Below are 23,851 nucleotides of genomic sequence, written 5' to 3'. Positions count from 1 at the left end.
AGGGGGCTGCCCCCTTCCCCCCCCAGGAACCCCAGCTTTGGGGGTTGCCCTTGTGTGTGTGTGTGTGTGTGTGTGTGTGTGTCTGTGTCAGCCATGCTCTCTCCACCCCCCCCGCCAGATCCGCGAGCTGGTGCCGGAGTCTCAGGCCTACATGGACCTGCTGGCCTTTGAGCGGAAGCTGGACCAGACCATCATGCGGAAGAGGGTGGACATCCAGGAGGCCCTGAAGAGGCCCATAAAGGTGGGAGTGGACGGCGGGAAAAGGGGAGGGCTGAGTGGCAGCCCCTGCCTCCCTCCCCCCTCCTTTCCCCCTCTCTTCTGGCCGCTCAGTCTGGGAGGGGGGCCGCGCCAGGGCGGCCTCCGTATGGGTGAAGGGGGCGCCTGGGAGGGGCCAGGGAAAGAAGAGGGGCTCGAGACCGCCTCCCGCCGGGCCCTGACGGCGGGTCGTTTGGTCCCCACAGCAAAAGCGGAAGCTCCGCCTCTACATCTCCAACACCTTCAACCCGGCCAAGTCGGACGCCGACGACTCGGACGGCAGCATCGCCTCCTGGGAGCTGCGGGTGGAGGGGAAGTTGCTGGACGACGTAAGGCAGGGAGGGGAGGGGAGGGGGAGGAGCGGGGGCACGGGGGCGCAGGGGAGCCCTTGTCCACTGATGGAACTCTCTCTCTCTGTGTCCCCCCACCCCCCACCCCCTGCACCCCTCCAGCTCAGCAAACAGAAGCGGAAGTTCTCGTCCTTCTTCAAGAGCCTGGTCATTGAGCTGGACAAGGACCTCTATGGGCCGGACAACCACCTGGTGGAGGTGAGGGGGCCCCCTCCCCCTCCCCAGGCAGAGACGGGGGGGGGGGCCCTCCTCCTCCTCCTCTGCCTTTCTTGGGCTTCTTGGGGAGGGGCTGAGGAATTGGGGGCGAGGGGGTCGGGGGTTGGACTGATGACCTTCAGGATCCCTTCCAACTCTGCCATTCTGTAAGGGCTCAAGCGGGGGGTTGGACTGGATGACCTTCAGGATCCCCTTCCAACTCTGCCATCCTGTAAGGGCTCAAGCAGAGGGGGTTGGACTGGATGACCTTCAGGATCCCCTTCCAACTCTGCCATTCTGTAAGGGCTCAAGCAGAGGGGTTGGACTGGATGACCTTCAGGATCCCCTTCCCACTCTGCCATTCTGTAAGGGCTCAAGCAGAGGGGGTTGGACTGGATGACCTTCAGGATCCCCTTCCAACTCTGCCATCCTGTAAGGGCTCAAGCAGAGGGGGTTGGACTGGATGACCTTCAGGATCCCCTTCCAACTCTGCCATTCTGTAAGGGCTCAAGCAGAGGGGGGTTGGACTGGATGACCTTCAGGATCCCCTTCCAACTCTGCCATTCTGTAAGGGCTCAAGGATGGGTTGACCGGCAACTGGTCTGGTTTAAATGGGGGATGAGGGGCCTGTCGCTTCTCACAGCCAGCTGGGTGGGGGTCCCTGGACTAGATGCCCTCTGGGTGCCCCCTCTGAGAGCCCCCTTCTTGCCTCCCCGCAGTGGCACCGGACCCCCACCACCCAGGAGACGGACGGCTTCCAGGTCAAGAGGCCGGGGGACGTCAGCGTGCGCTGCACCCTCCTCCTCATGCTGGACTACCAGGTGGGAGGGGCCTTCGGGAGCGGGGGAGGGGGAGGGACCTTTCTGGGGACTCTGGCTGGCCTCGCCCTCCCTCTCCCCCCCAGGACCCTGGCCTTCCGGGGGAGGAGGAGGAGGGGGGGGCCGTCCCAGTTGCTCTTCCGACTCCACAGTCCAGCCGGGAGTACGGACCCCTCCCCCGTGGCAAGGCGGGGAGGGCTGGGCTTCGGGAGGGGACCATGGAGAGGGGCTCTCCTGCGGGCCAGAGAGGCCCGGAAGACGGGGGTGGGGGTGATAGGGGAGGCCAGGCCATCCCAGGTGCTCTTCTGCCCGTCCGACTCCACAGTCCGGGCTGCAGGAGGGGGCAGTGCCAGACCATGGAGAGGGGTCTCCTGCGGGCCAGAGAGGCCCGGAAGACGGGGAGAGTGGGGGGGGCAGGAGGACTCCCCTACCCCTCTGGCCCTGGGGAGGGGGCAGCCTCGCTTGTCTACGTCTCTGTGTGCTTCCGCCCCCAGCCTGTCGGGAGGGGGAGAGCTTCCTTGGTGGGCAGCCTTCCCCCAGGCAGAAAAGGGGCCGAGGAGACCCCCTCCCCAAACTCCAGCCCTTTCCCCCGGGCAGCCGTAGCCGCCAGGACGTTTGGCACCAGGGCACCTTGTGGGCCTCCAGAACACGGGGGGGGAGGAGGAGGAAGTGGGGGGCTAGGGTGCTGCCTAGGGACGGCCCCCACCCCTCCGTCAAGGGTGGCAATGCCAGGGGGGCCCTCCTCTGGGAAGCCCTCCCCTCGGGTGGTCTCCGCCCATCGGGCTGGAGTGGCGGGGAGAGGATGCTGGCCCCTCCTCCCCTCCCCCGCAGGGCCCAGCAAGCAGGCGGGGCCTTGGCAGGCTCTTCCCCCGGTGAGGGAGGCCCCAAGGCTGGTGCTGGAGGGGGAGCACTTCCCCCTGGCTGAGCGTGGCCTTTAGGGTTGGGAGGTGGCTTGGGGGTGCTTGTCCCTCTCAATGCCGCCCAGAATTCGAAGGGGGGGACAAGCGGGCGGCTCCAACCTCCAAGCCAGCATTTTACTCCGATAGTAGCTCCCGGGCCGTGTCCTTTGTTATGGGGCTTAGTTTGGGGTGGGTGGGGGGAGAGGAGAAGAAGGAAGAAGACAGTGGTGCTGCCTCGGCCTCCCAGCCTCCAGGGCTCTTCCCCGGGCGAGGGTCCAGTCAGGGTGGGAGAGAGCGGAGGGCTGTTTGGAAACGGGAAGAGGCTGTGCTGGGGGGAGCAAGGAGGGGAGACAGCAAGGAGCCTGGGCGGGGCTTAGCTCAACTGTAGTTCTGGACTGAAGCGGCCTGGGTGGTGTGAAACTGAGCCTCCTTCTCTTCTGCACGCAAGTTTGGCCTTGGGAAGAGGCGGCTTGTCGGGCAGCCAGCAGGAGGCGGACGCCTGAGCATCAGAGCCTGTGAATAAGAATAAGAATAAGAATAAGAATAAGAATAAGAATAAGAATAAGAATAGGAATAGGAATAGGAATAGGAATAGGAATAGGAATAGGAATGAGAATAATAAGAGTAATCACCAGAATAAGAATAAATAAGAATAAGAATAGGAATAGGAATGAGAATAATAAGAATAATCATCAGAATCAGAATAAGAATAATAAATAAGAATAATAAGAATTATTAGAATTATCAGAATCATCAGAATAAGAATAATAAGAGTAATAAGAATAAGAATAATCATAATCATAATCGTCATAATCAGAATGAGAATAAGAATCAGAATAATCATCAGAATGAGAATGAGAATAATCATCATCAGAATCATCAGAATCAGAATAACAACAAAACAACAAACAATAATATCTAATAATTAATAATAATAATAATAATAATAATAATAATAATAATAGTAATACCAGAGGAAATACTCTAAATGCTCTGAGGGTCACTTGGAAAAATCCCGTCTTAGGGAGCCTCTAGAAGCCAAGAGGAACATAAGGGCCAAATTTCCAAGTTTGTAGTCTTCAAGGTGTGGAGATATTGTGATGAGGCGCGAGGGATAATTCTGCTTTTATACACATAGATATATATATATATTGAGAGAGCGAGAGAGCGAGAGCGAGAGCGAGGGAGAGGTTGGTCAAATGGGTCCCTCTCGGCTCCCAAAGAGAATAGAGGAAGAAGCCAGTAAGGGATGCTGCCTGCAGTGGGCGGAGGGGGGGTGGATTCCCACGGGGCCCTTTGCAGCCAGACCAGAGGAGGAGGAGGAGGAGGGAGGAGGAGGAAGAGGAGGAGGAGGAGGAGGAGCGCAGACGTTCTCTGCAGTAACCGCCGGTGTTTTATTTGTCACCGCAAGTACGTGGAAGCCCTGAGCAGATCCAGGAAAGCCGCGGCGAGGAAGGCCGGGAGCGAGTGCCGACGGGCCGTTGGGGCTGAGGGCTCCTGGGGTCCCCGTTGGGAAGAGCGGCGAGAGCGGCTGGCCCTGCTGGAGGGCCCGGCCGGAGGGGCCCCCCTCGGCCCCAAGGCCCCCGCCGGCCTGGTGGAGTTCCCCGAGGCCCTCAGTTGCCCAAGGGGACCCTTGGGGTCGGCTCTCTGTCCGCAGCCTCCCCAGTTCAAGCTGGACCCTCGCCTGGCCCGCCTGCTGGGCATCCACACCCAGACCCGCTCCGCCATCATCCAGGCCCTCTGGCAGTACATCAAGACCAATAAGCTGCAGGACTCCCACGACAAGGAGTACATCAACTGCGACAAGTACTTCCAGCAGGTCAGCGCGAGGGATTCGCACCCGGGGACGATGGGACGGCGGGGACGGGGAATTCCTCCGAACGGAGCCCCCGCTTTGCCGCTCGCTTCAGGCCACAAAGGCGCGGACAGGGGACAGTCTTGACTTCACGGGGGGAAATTTCGGCCTCCGGGGCGCTTGTCCTGGGGCTGAGCAGAGCCAAAGACGGGGGGGCATCCGTGGGCCGACCCAGCGGGGTCAGGGGAAGCGTCGGGGTTCCGGCAAACGCCCGGATGAAATCATGAGTCTCCAGCCTTCGCCTGGATGCAGCCAACTCTGCCCTATGTCACTCACCATGTGTGTGTCCCCCTCCTCTTCCCTGGGTGGGTCGTCCATGATGTCCTCCGGGTGGGGCAGGTAGAAGATCCGGTAGCCCAGCTACAGTCCCTGCGGGACAAGTGTGGAATGTCCTCCCGACTTCCTCCCTCTCCCCCTCTCCCTTTTCTTTACGGCACCTCTGAAAGAGGCCGAGGAGCGCTTGACGAGTTGCCCGGAAGAAAGGGGAGGGCCAGGGCAAACTGCTCACTTGTGCTGGGTCCCCAGCTGGTAGCGGTGAGGAGATTGTTTCTCCCCACCCACCCACTCACCCCTCCCCCACCCTCCTCCCATGTACCAGTCCGCGAGAGCTGAGGGCATCCAGACCCCTCCCCACTTGGCAGAGCTGGGACTAACCCTGGCCAGGCTAAACTGGAAGGTCCCAGGAAGGGGGAAGAGGGGGAGGAGTAGGGGAGGCCTAGCGCAGCCCTCCTGGGCCCAGCCCCGTCCCCTCCGCCCCGTCCCGCGTGGCCCAGGAATGAGGCCACTTGGGGGCTGGTGCGGAGTTTGGGGGGCCGGAACCGATGGCCTCCTCTTCCGACGTCCTTCCAGATCTTTGACTGCTCCCGGCTGAAGTTCTCCGAGATCCCGCAGAGGCTGACCAACCTCCTGCTCCCCCCGGATCCCATCGTCATCAACCACATCATCAGGTCGGAAGGCGAGCCCACCCTCCCTCCCCATCTCCCCCCTCCCCCACCCCCGCTTTGGGTGGAAGGGAGGAACGTCCCTCCCCCTCGGTGGGCGGGAGAGCCGGAGGCTTATCCATTCCCTTCCAAGTGGGGAGAGGGGTGGTCTTTGCAGCCTTTGGGGGAAGGGGGGCGGGGGCGGGTCCTGATGCTTGCCCCCTCCCTCCCTCAGCGTGGACCCCAACGACCAGAAGAAGACGGCCTGCTACGACATTGACGTGGAGGTGGAAGACCCCCTGAAAGGGCAGATGAGCAGCTTCCTGCTCTCCACCGCCAATCAACAGGAGATCACTGCCCTGGACAACAAGGTGGGCGCAACGGACAAGCCAGCAATGTCGGGCTGATCCCTTTGCATCAGGCCAGAGGTCCCGTCCGGCCCTTGTCAATCACGCCGGGACACCAATAGGCCGCCTCCTCCCACCTCCCTCCCCACAAACCCTCCCCTCTCACCCACGGCCACCGTCCCGCGAAGGTGGCTGGGCTGAGGAGTCGGCCGGCCCCAAGTCACCCAGCTGGCTTTCGGGTCTCCGGCGGGACAAGAACCTCCAGGCCGGGCTCTTCACACACACACACCCCCGAAGGTGAGGCAGGCCAAACCTTGCGGGAGGGGAGAGGATTCCCCTCCCTCTCCTGTGGGACCGGCCAAATCCCTCAGAGCCCAGGACCGCATGGAGGCCCTCCTTCCCTCCCTCCGTGCGTTCCTTCCTCCCTCCCTCTTTCCCACCCTCTCCCTCGGGAGCAGCCCTTCCATCCCAACCGCCTCTTCTGCGGAAGGTGGGGGGAGGACAGGGCCCGTTTGAGGGGAGCTTTGGGGCCCCAGCGGGGCGGGGGGAGCCCTCCTAGTCCCGACCGCTTCTCCCCTAAAAGGAAGGGCCAGCGGGCTCCCTTGGCCGGGAAAATCCCGGACCCTCCCCCTCCGGGGCAACTGAGCCCCAGGTGTCAGCCCGGAGGCGCCTCTTTTGCCCCCCTCCCGCTGCTCAGGCCCCTCCCTCTGCTTCCCTCCCCCCCCCCACCCCGGCAGATCCACGAGACGATCGAGTCCATCAACCAGCTGAAGATCCAGCGAGACTTCATGCTCAGCTTCTCCAGGGACCCCAAGGGCTACATCCAGGACCTCCTCCGCTCCCAGAGTAGGGATCTCAAGGTCGGTCGGGCCGGGGGCGGGACGGGCACCGGCGCTTGAGCCGAGAGCCGCCGCAGGGCGCGGGAGTCGGGACTTTCGGCCGGAGGCCCCTTTTGGCTTCTTCCTTGGCTCGGGGGCACGGGGGGTGCAGCCCAAGGGGCGGGCGAGGGGGCTTTGCCCTCCCACAGCTGGAGGGTAGGATTCCAATGGCTGGAACAACCGGTTCTGTGGGCGTGGCCTAAATGGTGGGCGTGGCTTGGTGGGTCACCTGACTGGCTGGGGGTGGCTTGGGTGTAACTATTTGTGCAAATATTTAGTCTTTTTATGAAAAAAAGCAACTATTAACAGAAATCGGGCAAGCGTGCAGAATCACCGATTCACTCAGAGATCTACCTTTCTGCCATCTGCTGCCTGAGTCAGCACGGAAAAAGAGCCGCTTCCGGCCTACGGGAAGGTTCAGCTCTGCGCTCAGGCCGCTTCTCCTCCCTTCCCCCCAACCCCGGCACCCTGAACTCCACCCCTGACTGGGCCTCAGGGAGGCCTCCTGGGCGGGGAGGGGAGGGAGGGGAGGGGCCCGCCAGGGGCGTGATTTGCCAGTTCTCCAAACTGCGCAGAATCGTAACTGGCGGTTCTGTCGAACCGGTAGAATCCGCGCCCCCGTCCTCCCTCCCCGTAGAGGCGCCAGGTTGGAAGGGTGCTGTTTGTGGGGATGAGGCCCCCGGGCCTCTCCCTTTCCTGACCGTCAGGCCCTTGAATTGGTAAGGCCATTAACGGCAGAACCGGGGGAAGAATTTGCCTTCCATGGATCTCGGGGAGCCGCGTGTCTCCCATTCCAAGGCTTCAAAATCCCCGTCGGAGCGAATTTGTCCAAGCCTCGTCACGAACAATGGGCGCGGCCTAACTCCGAGCCACCAGCAGACGCCTGGTGTGCCAAGGGCCTCCCCTTTGGTTGTGGTTCACTGGCAGCCGGCAGCGAGTCAGACAGCGGGGAAGAGACGGGGACCAGTCTGGGAGTCGCGAGAGGACGGGGGGAGGAGGGTCCTGCGTCCGAAGCAGGGACCGGGGGTGTAGGGTGCCGCCTCTGGAGCCTCCGGAGTCTGGCACCAGCGAGGAGGAGGACCCAGGGGAGCCGGTTTCCCAGTCGCGCAGAGCAGCTGAAGCAAACGGGGCGAGTCGGAATAAGGTGATCAGGGATAAAAGTCAGGCCAAGGTGAGGAAACCTTTGCAGGAAGCAAGGTCGTTCGATAGCTCCCGAGTCCTCCTGGAAGCTCTTGTGTAGTTTGGTTGGCTTTTTTGGGTCCTTGGGTTGGTTTCTTTGATACTTCATGGGATCTTTCTGGTTTTGGCAGCCCTGAAAGATGGGTGCTTATCTTGGGGAAGGGTTTGAGAGAAGCCTCCCGGCTAGGAATGGAAGCAATTCCCAGTGTTGCGCTAAAAAAAAATCGCTTTTGCTTTTCGAACCGCCTTTGGGTTGAAGGACGCTGGAGGAAGCCCGGGTTTCTTGCAAGCCCGCGGTGTTGTCGTTGCCAGGAAGCCAGGCAGGGCCCAGGATTCTGAGGCTCCGCAGCCGCCGGCGGAGTGAAAAACCCTCCGCCGAGGCCGGAAAGGGAGACAGGCGCCTCTGGGCTTTCCTTACGGGGCGGCGGTCGGTGTTTCTTCTTGCTCGGCAGGTCATGACCGACGTGGTGGGGAACCCGGAAGAGGAGCGGAGGGCGGACTTCTACCAGCAGCCGTGGTCCCAGGAGGCCGTGAGCAGATACTTCTACTGCAAGGCAAGGAGGGAGGGGACGGGCTCTCAACCTCCCCTCCCTCCCCCGGCCCTTCTCCTTTGGGCCCAGCGGCTCCGGCGACCTGATGGCTTTTTCTTTGCCCCCTTTCCAGATCCAGCAGCGCCGGCAAGAGTTGGAACAGTCCCTGGGGGTGCGCAACACATAAATGTCGCCTGGGCCAGGTTCCCCCTCCCCCCGCTGCCCCGTTTCTCCCCGCTTCCCCCTCCCCTCGTTCCATCAAGCATGGACTTTTTCTCTGTGTTCCGTCGCCCGACCCTCCTGCCGAGAACGGACCGAGCCGGACCGGCCGGGTGGGGATTCCCAGCACAGCACCAGCATCCCCAGCTGGAGAGCCTGCCTTGCACTCCCTCCTCCAGCTCAGGCCCCGTCACCTCTCCCCCTCCCCGCCTTTCCCTGGAGGTTGGCGCATGGGCTGCGCGGAGGCGAAGCTGTCGTGACAAGAGCCGGCCCCCTTTTGCGCTTCGTGGGGCCAGGGATCGGCTGGCGAGCCAACGGCGTCGGCAATAACAAGCGGCCCGGCTGTACGACGACGATCCAAGACGCCAGGCCTGCAACCGCGCACAAAAATGGGGTGGGGGGAAGATGCTGAGACGGTTCCCGCAAGGCCGGCCGAAAGCAGCGGCTCCCTCCGAGGACGGGTGGCGTCGGGCTGGGAGAGCCCCTCCTCTGTGTGAGGAGGCCAGGGGAGGGAGGGGCTCTGGGCTGGGGAGGGAGGGCCGGGAGACACTCTTCCCACGGGGAGCGTTTGGGCCGATCCTCCCAGCCAGGAGGACCGAATTTGCCGGAGGGGGGAACTGGGCAGAGCGATCCACCGCAACGCCGCCTGGGACTCTCCGGCCAGATTCCGCAGGTTGCTGCGGCCTCGGGAGCCCCGGGGAGGAGGCGGCCTGGAGGAAGGCCGGAGGAAGGGCTCTCCTCGGAGCGGTTGGGCCATGGTGCAGGCCTCGGGGCGCCAGGCTGGCTGTTGCCGAGAGGGGCGGAGCCCCCACCCCCCCGACCGCCACCCCACCGCGAGCAGACGGGCAGGGAAGCAGCTCGGCCGGGGGACCGGATTGGTTTGTCTCTCCGTCTGCCAACCCTCCTCATCCTCTCCCTTCGGACGGGGCTTGAGCAGAGGATCCCTCCTCCCCGGGAGGGTGTGGAGGGGGCGGGGCTTTCGATTGCTCCTCCCAGCGGAAGGGGCAGGCCTTGGGCCTGCCCTCCTGGCTGGCTCGCCAAGCGTGGGAGGCGAGAGCGTCTGTCCCGGCCTGTTTGCCGCGGAGCCCCAGAAGGAGGGGGGAGGGGGCGCAGCATTGAAAGCAAGGAAAAGCTGCTCCTTCCTCTCCTCCCTCTCTCTCTCTCCCCCGCCCCCCCCAGCTGCCTACCTGGCCTTCTTGAAGGGGAAGGGAGAATGTTTTTCCACTTGTGTGCCCCTGCCCTCCCCCCACCCTCCTGCCCAGGAGCGAGAGCCCCGGGGAGGGGCTGCCCTTCCCGGGCCCGTTCTGAGCTGCCGGTTTCCCCACCCCGGTGGTGCGGTTGCCCTGAGCGGGAGCTCCGCATCCCATGTTCCTCCCCCCCCCCACCGTGGCCGCTGTTTCTTTGTCGCTTTTGGTGCCGAGTGATTTGTAGACGAGCGTTCAATAAAGAGGAGTCTCCTTGCTTTGTATCTCTCCCGTCCCAGGGCCCCTTTATTGGACCGCTGGGGTCCCCACCGCCCGGCCCAGAGAGCCAGCAGGATAGGAGCCTGGGATCTCGGCGGAGGGTTCCGCCCCGCTCTCTGCCCGGCCCGGCCATTGGGTGCGGGTGAAAGTCGGCCAACCCTTTGGGGCCCCAGGGACCGGTTCGGTGTCTCCACGGATCGGGGCCCTGTCCAGTGACTTGGGGGGGTCGGGGCCCCCCCGATGGGGCTCATCTGCTGGGGGTCCATTGCCGCGGGGGGGCTGCAGAGGTGGTCATCCAAAGCGCCTTCGGGAGGAGGGGAGGGGAGGCGAGAGAGGGTCGGCGCTGAAGCCGGCTCCCCAGACGACCCAGAAGACGAAGGCAGCCGTCCAGATCGCAAGCGCCGAGGGCGTCAGGCCACTCCCTGGGAGACAGAAGGCAAGGCCGTCAGCAGAGAGGAGAGGATGGACTAGATGACCCCTAGGGGACCTCGCCAAGACTAGAGACGGGGCAGGTTTCCAAGGTAACGGGCGGTCGGGACCCTTTTCGGTCAAAGGGGGAGGCGGGATGGGTTGCCGGGCTTCACGGGGACCCCGGGGGTGTCTCTTGATGGGGGCCGGGGGGGAGGAGGTCGCTAAGTGGACCACTCCCCCCCCGCACGAGGGGTTCTAGGCCCACGAGGGGCGCACAAGCCCTTCCCCGGCTGCCGGAGAGGGGAGGGGAAGCTGTCCCCACCTCCGTCCGTCCCTCCCGGGGGAGGCCTGGCCTGGCCTGGCCGGGAGGCTGGGATTGAAGCCGCTCCAGGTGGCGGCCAGTCCTCGACTTACAACCAGGGCTGGGACGGGGAAACTTCCTTGCGGGTGGAAGCCGTCGTTCTGTGGAGGCCCCCCCATTTGACAACCGTTTCTACAGGGGTGGGGAAGCCCCCCGGGGTCCCTGAAGGGCATCCAGCCTCCCCCGGATTGTATTTCAGCTCCGTTGGGACCTCCTACAATCTCTCCTCCCCGCTCCCAGCCCCCCCTCCGCCTCCCCCAATTTCACCCCCAGAGGAACCAAAGCAGGGAAGTTGGGCTGCCCTCCCTCTCCCCCTCCTTCCCTCTTTCCCTCCCTCCCTGCCTTCCTCCCTCTCCCTCTTTCCCTGCCTTCCTCCCTCTCCTTTCCCTCCCTCCCTTCCTTCCTCCCTCTCCCTCTTCCCCTCCCTCCCTCCCTTTCTCTGGAGAGCCCTGGAGCCGCAGGGAGGGTCCTCTGGGGGCCCGCTGTAAAGCGGGCTGGGGAGGGCAACCGTTGGGGGGTCCTACCTGCGTTGGGGAGGCAGCTGGGGGCCGTTCCCGACCAGGTCCCGCCCTCCTGGCACAGCCTGCTTGCCGAGCCCACCAGGGTGTAGCTGGGGTGGCAGCGGAAGTGGATCAGGGAGCCCTGGAGGTAGTCAGTCCCGATCTTCTCCCCGTTGGCGGGTGGGGCCAGCCAGCCGCACGAAACCACTGCGGGGGGGGTGGGAGGGGGGGGAAAACACACCGGGAGGGGTTCCAATGGACCAGAGGTAAAAGCCTCCTGCCCCCCTGAAGGGACCCCCTGACCCTTGGCCAGCCTCCCTGCGCCGGCTGAGTCCGGCTCCCAGGTGGCTGTTTCAGGTGTGGCCCTTTCCCTCGTCCCTCCTCTAGAGCGGCCATGGAGGGGGCGGGGGCTGTTGGGGTCCGTGGTGCCCTTTGCACAGCCAGTCCACCCCTCCACACACACCCCCACCCCCGCATCCAAGGGGCCTTGGCTCTTCCTTGTCGGCTGGAGAACGTTTGCACCTGGCTGACATCTGCCCACACCTGGTGCCTCCCCTGGGGTGGCTGCTTAGCGTTGCCCTCCGGTGGCTTCAGCCTCCCAGCGGAGTCAATCGAGTCCAGCCGACTGGGGGGGGCTGCCAGGAGCTGCGTTGGTGGCCAGTCTGGACTGGGAGGGGGCAGCCGGAAGGGCCTCGTGGCTGCCGGCTGAGTTCTCCCGATTCCCGTTCCATGCTGGGCGTAAAATGCCATCGAGCGCAGGCAGCAGCCGCCTCGGCGGGGAAGTTTTGGTATGTGTGCGTGTGTGTGTGTTTGGGGGCTACCTGGCTTCAAGTCCTGCTGGAGTTTTTGGAAGCGCTGGTGGGAGTCCCTGGTGAGGCTCCCCAGGGCCAGGTCCCCGGTGGTCAGGGCGTCGAAGCGGCAGAAGGGATCGCCTTGGCAGACGGAGGCCACCTCCTGCAGGAACGTCCGGTTGGCGTCTCCGGGGACCGCAAAGGAGGGCAGGAAAGAGGCGTGGTGCTTCGGCCCGTAGACGAAGCTCTCCAGCAGCGCCCAGCTGTCGTAGGTGAAGAGCGAGGTTGCGTTGCTGATGGCCCCTGGCAGGAGGGAAGGAAGCCGGAAGCCTTAAAGGAGGAGCCGCCTCGGACAGCGGCTCTCTCCAAACCCGCTTTGGCGGCCGATGCTGCCCTTAAAACGGGGCTCGGGCCGGTCAGGGGGCTGCTTACCACGGATTGGCGGCCTGGACCGGGAGGAGGGAGGGGAGGTTGGGTGCCACACGAGCCCCCCGTTCTTCGGGTGGGCAGGACCAGGAGACTCACGTGCCCCAGTTGCAAAAACCCTCTGACTTAAGAGAGACAAATTTTGGGGGGGCTTTACTGCCGTCTCCCCCTCCCTCCCCGCCCTCCGCAGGCGAGAGCCTCCCATGGATGGAGCCGGATCAGATGAACAAAATACCGGGAAAGGACGCAATCCGACCCTTGAGGGAGCACGTTGGAGGGAGGGGGATCCCGTGATTCCCGGGCGGGACAGCAGCCCTTGAGGCGGAGGGGCCTTGGGGCACTTAGCAGGGCCCAAAGGAGGACAGCTGGGAGGGCCTGAGGCATTCTGGGGAGGCCTCTGGATTTCTTCGGGGTTCCCTTCCCGGTTGCCGGGCCCTTCCGCGGGGACCCTCCCCGGCGGGACTCACACGCTGCTCCGAAGGCGAAGTGCTCCCGGGGGCCGCTGCGGGCCACATCCAGAGCGGTGCCGTTGGGAGGGTCAGGTCGTCCTCCGGCCTGCCGTTCATCCGGCCCAAGAGCCCCTCCGTCTGGTCCTGGAAGGTCTCCGGCAGCAGGACCGTTAGGCTGAGCACCTGCCCTCCGTGGCCGCTGACTTCCACGCCGGCTCCGGAGGAGAAGAGCACCGAGACGTTCTGCCCAGGGCTGCTGTAGAGGAAGAGGCCTGGGGGTGGGGAGAGCAGGGGCGGGATGCTAGCCGGAGTCCCACTGTTGGGTTAGGGGGTCGCGCCCCGGTTCCCCCCGACGCACCCGCTGAGAGGAAGAAAAAGCGCCGGGACGGCCGGGAGGGACAATCCTGTGCTTCTCTGTCTCCTCTCACCGGTTTGGCCAAAGCGGCAGCGCAGCCACCACCGGGAGACACCCCGTGGACCCCAGGCAGAGCTATTCCCCAAGCGGGGTCCCAGACAGCCCCCTTCTCCCCCTCCGGTCATCCTCCCCCCTCAGCAGGGAAGGGCGCCCCTCCCTCTGACCCGGTTGCGGCTGGGAGCCGTCCAGAGCCCCGTGGCGGTTCCTAATTCCAGGGGGCAGCTGGAGTCCAGGGGGAGCCTTGCTCACGGGGAGACCCTCCTGCCGGGATGCCGCCCCCAACCCCTGAGCCTCGGCCGTGGAGGGGAAGCAGCAAGGGCTTCCTGCCTGTGATGGAGAGTGGCCAGCGGGTCCTCCTTGGCCAAAAGGAGGACCCGGGGGAGGCAGGTGTGGCCTGGGAAGCATCCTGCTCTGGCCACCAGGTGGCGCTGCTCTGTGTCTCGTCATTTCGAACAGAACAGAGCAGGAAAGGCCCCTGGGAGGTCTTCTAGTCCATCCGCTTCTTCAAGTCGAACCTAGACCATCCCAGGCCAAGGGATTGTCCGGGAGCTGGGGCAGAAACGAAAATGGGGCCACTCCAAATGGAGGGAGAGGAGAGAGGGTCTCCCCCTTCCTCGGCCTGTTTGCCAGCAGAAGACGCCTCCCCCTCCCCCTTTGAAAGGAGCCCACGCGGAGGAAGTTCAACAGACGGACCCAGCCTGGAAATCGTGCTCAACCTGATGACCTCTTAGGTCCCTTCCAACTGTGGGATTGCCCGTAAGGTTTCTCACCGCGTCCTTCCTTCTCCTCCTCCTCCCCTCCTTCCTTCCTTCCTTCCTTCCTTCTCCTCCTCCTCTTCCTTCCTTCCTTCCTTCCTTTCCTTCCTCCTCCTCCTGCTCCTCCTCTCACCGTTTAAGTCCATCCAGGTTTGTTCAGAAAAATTGAGGGCCTTTTGATTCAGCAGGACCTCCAAACCGGGGGAGTTTTCTCCCAAGCGAACCTCCACCACGTCCGAGTTGTTCTCCCGCATGGCGATGGCGGAGAGGCCGGTCACGTTGGCTTGGGCGCCTGCCGGGCGGCAGCAGCGCAGTCACCAAGAGGTCAGGGGAGGCCACCCCACCCCACCCCAGGACTGAGCCTGGCCCCTTGCCCCCCCCCCCTCCGCTTAGGATAAGTCACCGCAAGACTCCCGTTTGGAAAGGCCGCCTGACCCTGGCTGGGCTTTGGCTCCAGGGCGACCGTGGGGCTCAGCGGTGGGATCCAAACCTTTGGAGCTGCCCACCGGGGGAGGCTAGCAGGGCAGGCGGCCTCCTTGGGCCCCTAGGGGTGAGGGGAGGGCCTTAAGGGAGGGGTCCATGGGGAAGCATCTCTTTGGGGGGAGATTAATTGAGAGCACCTGCTCTGAGCTCACCTGAGCTCACCTGAGCTAGGGCAGAAAGCAAAGGGGGGGGAGTTGGTCTTTGGGGTGGGACCGACCCCTTTCCTGGCTTCTGCCTGAAGGGCGTTACGTGCGGAATGGAAAGCGGCGCTCAGGACAGGGAGCAGCCCCTTAAGAGAGAGGTGTGGGGTGTCATTCACACAACCAGAGTCGGGAGGGGCCTTCTGGGTCATCTAGTCCAAAGAGCCCCCCTTCAGCAGGAAACCCCGATTTCTGACAAGGGGTGTTGAAAGGCTGGAAAATGCCTTTCTTCTGAGGATTCGGTTTTTCCTGCTGGGACACAGACAACCGCTTGGAAGCCAGTTTATTTTTCAGGAAGGCAAGAGATAGCAAGAAGTCTGCGTTCCTGGGGCTAGCCATCTTTGTATAATAAACTCCTGATTTTTATATCTTTTCTCCTTTTGTGTGTGAGTGCTTGTGTTTGTATTTCTTAATGTTTTAAATCCTGTCAGGGAGTTGTCTTCATTTCGCCAGAGGGTAAACTCCGCAGGTGGTTTGATTGGATTATCAGTTTCATCCTAATGTTTTCTTATATTTGTTTGGTGGCAATCTCCTGTCTGCTCGTGTCTTTTGTCTATTTGTTTTGCTGATTTGGCATGACCTTTTGTTTGTAAGGGATTTCTTTTTCTTGTTTCCCCAGCTTTCTTAATTACTTGGCTTCTGTCTAGGGGGCTTCTTCCAATACCTTTTCTTAAATCTCTTTTCCTATGCAAGTTTGTTTTATGGCTGGCCTGATGTTCCCTTTGGGCTTTTCCTGCTTGGGTGTCATCACTGTCCTCAGGAAGTTCCCTTTCCACAGGGGGGGCAGTCCAGTCTCTCCCCCAGTGGGTAAACGGGGGAGGGGTGACCAACAGCTCCCACTCCCTGGGAGAGAAGATATGTCAATCACAGGGCCAAGGGCGGAGGGAGAGGAGATCCACCCAATCCTGCAGGGTTTAGGACAAGGCCCTTCCAACTTCGGCAGCTTGGAGACGGGTGGACTTCAACTCCCAAAATTCCTCCTGCAGTCCTGTTAGCTGGGGAATTCTGGGAGTTGAAGTCCACCCGTCTGAAAGCTGCCCAAGTTTGGAGAGGCCTGGTTGAAGACCTGGAAACTCCCCCCACGCGGTCCTTTGTGGAGTCCTCGGGCTGCCCCTCCCCCCCAAATAGAGGAGGGGTGGGGAGAGGCGGCGCTCGGGGAGGGCGGGGCAGAGCCGCACCTGGCGCTCCGTTGAGCCGCCGCGTCCTCCCTTGGACGCTCAGGTCGCTCCGTCGGGATCCCAGCAGCAAATATTCCCCGAGGCCCTTGAAGGTGAACTGGAGGCCGTCGAAGGTGAGGAAGTGCGGCTCGCCGAAGGCCGAAGCTGCAGGGAAGAAAGGGCGAGCCAAGCGGGGGGAGGGGAGGGGGGAAGGAGGCAGGTCTTCGTCCGTCCGTCCCCCCCGGCAGCTCTGCCTTGCAGGGACCCCCGCCGCCCCCAGGTGGAGTCCCGCCCCCGCCTAATCGGGGCTAGCTTGGCAGCACCTGGGCTCCCTCCCTCCCCGAACTCAGCCTGGCCTCTCCGGACGCGGCCAGCGCCGCCCCTCCCCTTCAGGTAATATAGCGCCCCCCAAGAAACTGCAGGGCTTCCAGGCTGCCCTCGGCCGCAGCAGCAGCAGCTCTTCCCCACCCCCTATCCTCCTCCTCCCTCCCCACCCCCTCGGCCTCCCTTCTTTCCTCGTCTTCTTGCTCTCCTCCTCCAGGGCGACCGCCTGTCGAGGGGTTGAGCCCGAGGCTGGTGGGGGGGCTGGCGAGATTCCCCCAAAAAAACCAGAATGGGTCGGAGGAGAGCGAGGAGTGGCGGCAGCTGGCGAGGAAGCCCAGGCAGTCCTGCCCTATTTGAGACTTGGGGGCTTTGCAACTCCCAGCCTTCCCCAGCTTAACACGAACCGCAGGAGGAATTCTGGGAGTTGAAGTCCCCCCCCCCGTCTCAAAAGCCGCCAAAGTGCTGGGGGAGAGCCCCGGGCCCTTTTGCTCCGTCCCGGTCCGAGGGGAGAGCCCAGGAGGGGACGACGTACCGGCTCGGGGCGGGCGGTAGCGCTGGCAGCCGCTGGAGGGCCGGCGCTTCAGGTAGACGGCGCAGCGGTCGGCCCAGAGGCAGCAGGAGTAGAAGCTGAGCACGTCGTAGAGCCAGTGGGAGAAGCCCGGGATGCGCGGGGGGGTGCTTGTAGGGCGGGGCTCCCCAGTCGTGGCCTCGGTCCGGGGTGCTGCCCCCCGCCGAGTCCTCCGTCAGCACCTGGACGCCCCGCCGGCTGTAGCAGCACTGCTGCCCGGCGCCGTATCGCGGGCTGCGGGAGAGGAGGACGGGGGAGGGGGGGGAACGCTTCAATCAAGCCTGCTTGCAGACTTGGTGGACTTCAACTCCCAGAATCCCTCCGGTCCGGTCCCGTGAGCTCAGGAATTCTGGGAGTTGAAGTCCACCAAGTCTTAAAAAGTTGCTTTAGGACCATGGATTGTTTTCCAGTTTGTGGGGGTGGGGGGGATGAACTTGGGGGGGTTGCTTTCCCTGGCTGAGGGCAGAAGAAAAGAGAATAACAGAGTCGGAAGGGACCTTGTGGGTCATCTAGTCCAAACCACCGCCCAAGCAGGAGGCCTGAGGGCAGTTTCCGACCTGAGGGCGGAGGAAGCGCCTCCTCACCTGGCCTGAACGCTCCGGACACAGTGAATAGCCCCGGGGTGATAGGTGCAGACGCTGCCTTTCTCCATGTCGCAGCCATAATCCGTCTGGAAGGGGAAGAGGCTCAGGTCAGAAATCCCTGCAGGAAAGGATCGTGGGGGTGGTGGATTTCGCTCAGGGCATCCAAAGCTCCAGAGCAGTCAAGGCTGGCTTGGCGGTTCACCCTGGGCAAAGGCGGGAAAGAGACCCGTCTGCCGAGGGGCTCCTGTCTCGCTCATTGGCTGCCCGGGCTGCCCAGTCAGTGGGCAGCATTGAGGGCTGACGGTGTTTGGGGGGCTTCCCTCGAGAGGAGGGTCAACACCTGGAAGGGAGGCAGGGAAAGCCCCTCCCTTTGGCCCGCACCGAGAGGGGGAAGACGGGAGGGTCCTGGCGCTCCCTCTGCCCTCCTGGGCTCCTCTTAGTGGGGGCGAAGGGAGCCACAGGGCTGGGGCCAAGAGGAAGCTGGAGGGAGGAGGAGGAGGAGGAGGAGAGGAGGCCTCACCAGCCAGGGGCCGTCCTGCCGCTGCCTAACGTCCCTCCAGGGGCAGGAGAGCCGCATTCCCAGCTGGGAGGGGGAGGCAGGCGTAGGAGAGACTGGCCCTTTTCCCCCCTCCAGCCCCAAGGGGACCCCTTGCAGGGCCTTCTCCACCTCTGCTCTGGCCAGGAGGCCCCACCCGTTAGGAGGCCTCCCCTCCCTCCCTCTCCCACCATCCCATCACGAATGCCTGCGTTGGGCCGGAGCCCTTGGAAGCTGCAGCCCTTCCTGGCCTTTTGGACAGCCCCCCCCCTGAGCCAGCCTGGGAGGGGCCTGCCTGGAGCCTCCCCCAGCGGGGACTTACGTGGAAGCGGCCAAAGTCGGCCCGGGCTTGGCTCAAAGTGCAGGGACAGTCGGGGATCTCCTGCAGGAAGGCGGGCAGCCCGGCCTCCTGGCGGTCCCACTGCTGGCACTTGGCCGCAGCCCAGCCGACCGGGTCCCTCCGGAAGGCCTCCTCCAGGTGCCAGGCCATGGCGTGCTCCGGGCTCCAGATGGCAGCCACGTCTCTGGGGGGAGCAGGGGAGAGTGAAACGAAAGGCTCCGTCCCTCCCAAGGAAGAGCAAAGTTGGGAGAGGCGGATATTTGGAAGAGGCTCTCCTGCTCGAGCAGGGGGTTGGACTAGATGACCCGTAGGGTCCCTTCTGTTAATCTAATCTAGCCGCAGCTTCACCAGGAAGAACTGGGAGAGGCCGGCTGGGTGGGAGAGAGAGAAAGGGGGCCGGTTGCAAGCAGCCCAGTGGAGCCGCCCTCCCACTTTCCCCACACTGGCCGGTCGGTCGGGGTCACCTGGCGTGGCTTCTGCCCTGCAGGGGCCACCGGGATAGATACTCACGGCTGGCCTTCGGAGGAGCCGTTGCCAGAAATCCTCAGGGCACCCATTTCCCAGCCTCCAAACCGAGCCGAGGGAACCGGCAGGAAGGTGAATTGCCCCGTATTTGGGTGAGTTCCGCTGCAGAGAGTAGAGGTACTTCCACTCGGCTGTCCAGTTATCAGAATAAGGCTGGCCTGGAGGAGGGAGGGAGGGAAAGGAAAGGAAAGGAAAGGAAAGGAAAGGAAAGGAAAGGAAAGGAAGGAAGGAAGGAAGGAAGGAAGGAAGGAAGGAAGGAAGGAAGGAAGGAAGGAAGGAAGGAAGGAATGGGAGGGAGGGGAGGAGGAAGAGAATGGGACGGAGGGAAGGAAGGAAAGGAAAGGAAAGGAAAGAAGGAAAGGAAAGGAAAGAAGGAAAGGAAAGGAAAGAAGGAAAGGAAAGGAAAGGAAGGAAGAGAATGGGAGGGAGGGAGGGAGGGAGGAGGAAGAGAATGGGAGGGAAGGAAGGAAGGAAGGGAATGGGAGGGAGGAAGGAAGGAAAGGAAAGGAAAGGAAGGAAGGAAGGAAGAGAATGGGAGGGAGGTAGGAAGAGAATGGGAGAGAAGGAAAGAAGGAAGGAAGGAAGGAAGGAAGGAAGAGAATGGGAGGGAGGGAGGAGGAAGAGAATGGGAGGGAAGGAAGGAAGGAAGGAAGGAAGGAAGGGAGGGAATGGGAGGGAGGGAGGGAGGAGGAAGAGAATGGGAGGGGAAGGAAGGAAGAGAATGGGAGGGAGGGAGGGAAGGAAAGAAGGAAGGAAGGAAAGAAGGAGGGAAGGAAGGAAGAGAATGGGAGGGAGGGAAGGAAAGAAGGAAGGGAGGGAGGGAGGGAGGGAAGGAAAGAAGGAAGGAAGGAAGGAAAGAAGGAGGGAAGGAAGGAAGAGAATGGGAGGGAGGGAAGGAAAGGAAGGAAGGGAGGGAGGGAATGGGAGGGAGGGGAGGGAGGGAAGGAAAGAAGGAAGGAAGGAAGGAAAGAAGGAGGGAAGGAAGAGAATGGGTTGCCACCTACTTAGCTTACACCGTCCCTCCCCATCCGAGCCGCCTTCCCGGCACAGAAAGGTGACGTGCCGGCACGAGAGAGCCGCCTACCGTTCTCGGTGTAGCCCCAGACTTCTAGATGAATGTGGGCAGATGGCAGCCCTCGGGGTTCCAGGTGAGGGTCAGGGGCCCCCCGGTGCCCGGCGTGCCGTAGTATTGCCACTTGGTTTCGTTCACCAGCGTGCTTTTCTCCGAAGGGGAACCTTGTTGTGATGAACTGCGGCGGGAAAGGAAAGAGACGCCGGTTGGGAGCTGCCGCAGGGGCCGGGCAAAGAGGACCTTCTCCTGGCTGCCCGGCTGGCTGCCCGCCCGTGGTGAGGTTCACCTTTTTCACTACCAGTTCGGTGGGAGTGGCTTGGGTGGGTGTGGCTTGGGTGGGAGTGGCAGGAGGAGGGTCCTGCTAAATCATCCGACTCTCCACCCCCCACCCCCAACCGCTTTCCAGCTCCGGTCCAGCTGCTCTTTCCCCGATTTCATCTCTGCACCCCGCACTGCAGGGCAGAACCGTTTCGTTGGGCTGTTTTGTGATTTAGGAGCAGGCAAAGGTGCTATTGGCTCCGTGCTTGGGGGGGGGGAGGAGGAGAAGAAGAGAAGCGTCTGACCCGAACTCCAAGATGCCGACCAAGGGAAGGTCTTCCCACCGTCCCGAGAAACTTCCAGGCTGACCAGGCCGAGTTCGTAGAGCAAAGGGGAGATGCAGTGCGGCCGGCCATCCGGGCCGACGTATCCCTGGGTCTCGGTGGTCCCGGCGAACCTGCCGGGCGGAGGATACGGGCCATGGGGGGGTGCCACAAAGGATTAGGCTCCCCTGGCATAGAAGCCCCCTTTCTCTGCCAGGACCCTCTGGCCTGCATTTCCTCCCAGTCCCCTCCCCTCCCCTCCCCTCCGGGGCCACGTTTCCTGGGTCCCTGCTGGGTTGATTCTGACCCTTGGAAAGTTTAGCTCCTGGCTTGTGGCCTGTTTGTCCTCCCCTTTTTCTTTCTGCCCTTCCCCTGAGCGTATATAGACCGTAAACGATACAACGTAAGACTAATACCGCACAGTAGAAATAATAATAATATTATTAAAAAATAAAAACAATAGAAACAAGAGGGATACATTTAAAAGCTACAATTAGCATAGAAACACCGTGGCCTCATTCAGGGCCTCCTCCTCCTCCTCCTCCTCCTCCTCCTCCCCAAACGTACCGAAGGGTCTCTGGCAGCCATTTCCCGGAAGGGGCGAAGCGTGGAGAGTCGGTGGCAGCCGGTGACTTCTGAAGCCCCAAACATCCCTCCCTCCGTCTCGCTCTCCTTCAGCCGCATTCTGGGGGCTTCGGTGGCTTCTCGGTGAAGGAGAACGGAGGCCGGATATGTTCTTAGAAGAGAGCTGGAAGGGACCTTGGAGGCCTTCTAGTCCAGCCCCCTCCCTTGCTCAAGCAGGAGACCCTGTAGTACCATTTCAGATCAAGGACTGTCTAGTTTTCTTCTGAGAAACAACAACCTTCCAGCGATTTCTGGTGGGCAGCTGTTCCCCGGGTTCATTGTCCGCCCTGTTTAGAAGCTTCACTCCAGGCGGCTTCCATCCGGGGCTTCTGGTTTCCTGTTGAGACCTGCCGCCTGGAACTCCCCCTCTTGGGGTCTTGGACCTTCCAGGGAGGAGCCCCGCGGGACGGTGTGAGCCACCCGCCTTCCTCCTCCTCCTCCTCCTCCTCTGGGGGAAGCGCCTGTGGAGAACCCCTCCAGGGTTCAAGTCCCTCGGCTGGGGAGGGGCCGGCCTCTCTGAAGGCTTCAGTCCCATCAGCCACGGCATCCCCCGTGGGCCACCTGAGCAGGGGACTCTCCTCCTCCAGCCGCCCCCTCCCCGGGCAGGATATTTGGGAGGGGTCAGCCCTTCCGCTGGGAAAGGAGACCGGCCAGTTTCTCCTCCTACAGTTTGGCTCTTGGAGGGGGGGATTTCCTTGGTGGAGGGGGGGCAGCCTGGGAAGGAGCAAAGCGGGGAGGGGGCCGGAAGCTCCTTCCAGGTATGGTTTTATTAGGGCTTATTCTCTGCGGCTTCCATCCCCACCGACCGCCAACCCCGAGGAGTTGATCCCATCTTCGTGATCTCCCACATAACCACGGTCGGATTCCGGCAGAGCATCGCTGAAGGACTAGGACGGGGATCAGGGAACTAGGTGGCCTTTTCCTGACCAGTTAAGTCCTGACCTTTCCGGGGGCCCGCCCCAGACGCTACCTCCTTGCCAGGTGCTTTGCCCGGCCTCACCTGCACGTCACGGGGATGCCCGTCTCAAATGTCACATTTAGGAGGGTGAGGTCTCTGCCGCCGAGGAGGGTGCCAGAGGACGGGGAGGCCTTCAGGCAGAACCTCCAGTAATCCGGGCAGCAGCGTCCCAGATTCTCACAGGTGGCGTGGCAGGAGCAGGCGGCGAGGGAGTCCCCGCAGCGACTGGAGCAAGAGGCCTGGGCGCCTGGGTGGGGAAGAGAGACCGGGAGCTGTCGGTCTAAGCACCCGACTTGCGTCCAGGGGCCGCAGCCGGTCGGTTCTGAGAAGCGCTCCCAGCTGTCTCCTCGGCTTCTCCTCGCAACCTTTGGGTCGGATTCACCTCCACCTTGGAGCCGGAGTCCTGTGCCGGGCGTTGCTTTCCTCACACGCGAAGCGGCCCCCAGCGTTTGGCTGAGATTCCTGCCAGACCCATCCATCTGGATCCCACCAGAGCCCCCTCCCCGATCCAGAGAAAGCCCCCCCCCCGCATGCCAAGCCTCACCCCGCCCACTCAGCCCGAGGGAGGGGCCACGAGGGGGTTGCAACCCAGAGGAGCCCCCTCCCCCATCGGCTGATGGCCTCATGGCTTCCCCAGCTCTCCTGCAGGGTGACCTGCTCCCAGGTAGATGGATGAGGACCCGCCCACTTCCTCCCCAAAGCGGCCAGCCGGTCAGATTCCTGGGATTGGCGCCGTGCAGCCCTTGGCGAAAGGCTCGGCTCCCCTTCGGCCAGGGCCCTGTTCCCTTGGGGCCCAAGGGTCCCGGGGGAAACGGGGCTCCCTCCGCAGGATCCTGCCTCTTCCTTTTGGCAAGCTCCCAAGGCGCCTGACCCGATTTTGGCTCGGCCCCACGGAATGCAACGCACAGCCCGGCAAACAGGTTTCTTCCCTGCCAGGACAGGGCTGGCCCTTGTTGGCATCGACTGAGTGGGATCCTTTGGCTGCGGCAGGAATTGGCTCCCAGAGAGGGAGGGGCCGTCCCAAAGGCCCCCAGCTGGCTTTCGTGCTTCGGGCGGGACTGGAACTCGGCTCCCCTCCTTTTGCCTGGGAGCTCCGCCTTGCGACCCCACCGGGGTGTGGAGCGGATGTGGGCCAGCCTTCTGGCGTAGAACCAGAGCAGACGCTCCCTCGCCTGCGTGGGCATCTGGATTTGGGGCAGTGCCCAGCCTGGCCACCCCCTGCCCCCCTCATTCCTCTGGGGCCTTGGAGGGTCTGCCCGACACACCTGCCCCACCTTGGAGTTTGGGCCCTTCCTCCCCCACCTGACCCCCACTTCTGGCAGCCGGCCTCCGTCCCGGTCCCTTCGGCAGAGGCGGCACCGCGGTTCTTCCCTTGCAACTCACACGGAAACCGCTTGGGAGGGGAACGCCACAGGTGGGGAAGGAGGCCTACCTGCTTCGGGGGGCACCGTAAGCCAGAGGAGGAGGAGGAGGAAGACGCAGGAGGCGCCCGGGAGCTTCATGCTGGCAGGTGGAAGTTCCGTCCGCTGATCCCCCGGGAGCGGAAAACCTCCTGGGAGCCTGGAACTGGGCTCAAAGGGTCACTGGGAAGGGCTGACTCGGCACAGATCAGCCGCCTTCTCCTCCTCCTCCTCCTCCTGAGGAGCCACCCACTGCTGGCAGACCTGCCTGGCCCTCCACCAGATGCCAGGGGCCAGCTGGGTTTCCTCCTGTGCTGCCAAAAAGGCCTCGTTCCCCCCACACACACACACAGACCCCCTTCGGGCTGGGCTTGGGGGCTCAGCATTCGGTCCGTTCCAGGCTACGGTTGACGGGGATCTGGGGGACATTGACATTCCTGGAGAGGAGGAAGGGAGGGAGGCAGGTCCTGGCAGGTCGGGGTGC

General features: G+C 63.0%; 2 protein-coding genes across 2 annotated transcripts in view; one reads left to right on the top strand and one right to left on the bottom strand.

Moving 5' to 3' along the window:
* The window catches only part of SMARCD3 (SWI/SNF related BAF chromatin remodeling complex subunit D3), a 16,565-nt gene extending 6,652 nt beyond the window's left edge, over positions 1 to 9,913 (top strand). The window contains 10 exon segments of the mRNA XM_087919129.1: positions 119 to 241; positions 462 to 584; positions 708 to 803; positions 1,520 to 1,621; positions 4,175 to 4,336; positions 5,222 to 5,319; positions 5,528 to 5,663; positions 6,377 to 6,499; positions 8,149 to 8,250; positions 8,360 to 9,913. Coding sequence (XP_087775255.1) covers positions 119 to 241; positions 462 to 584; positions 708 to 803; positions 1,520 to 1,621; positions 4,175 to 4,336; positions 5,222 to 5,319; positions 5,528 to 5,663; positions 6,377 to 6,499; positions 8,149 to 8,250; positions 8,360 to 8,413 — 1,119 coding nt within the window. The 3' untranslated portion in view covers positions 8,414 to 9,913.
* On the bottom strand, positions 9,904 to 23,851 carry LOC113453362 (sushi domain-containing protein 2). The gene is given in 19 exon segments (XM_087919128.1): positions 9,904 to 10,330; positions 11,205 to 11,387; positions 12,002 to 12,274; positions 12,865 to 12,930; positions 12,933 to 13,118; positions 14,150 to 14,308; positions 15,878 to 16,021; positions 16,713 to 16,857; positions 16,859 to 16,982; positions 17,333 to 17,418; positions 18,190 to 18,391; positions 18,718 to 18,827; positions 18,829 to 18,890; positions 19,817 to 19,852; positions 19,855 to 19,962; positions 19,965 to 19,982; positions 20,368 to 20,519; positions 22,010 to 22,214; positions 23,400 to 23,851. Coding segments are annotated over 19 exon segments (2,460 nt in total). The 5' UTR covers positions 23,470 to 23,851; the 3' UTR covers positions 9,904 to 10,199.

Source organism: Pseudonaja textilis, unplaced genomic scaffold (genome assembly GCF_049901715.1).
Source record: "Pseudonaja textilis isolate UNSWEBS1 unplaced genomic scaffold, rPseTex1.2 PTEXSCF27, whole genome shotgun sequence".
NCBI classification, from domain to species: Eukaryota; Metazoa; Chordata; class Lepidosauria; order Squamata; family Elapidae; genus Pseudonaja; species Pseudonaja textilis.
This window is presented reverse-complemented; position numbering and strand designations above follow the sequence as displayed.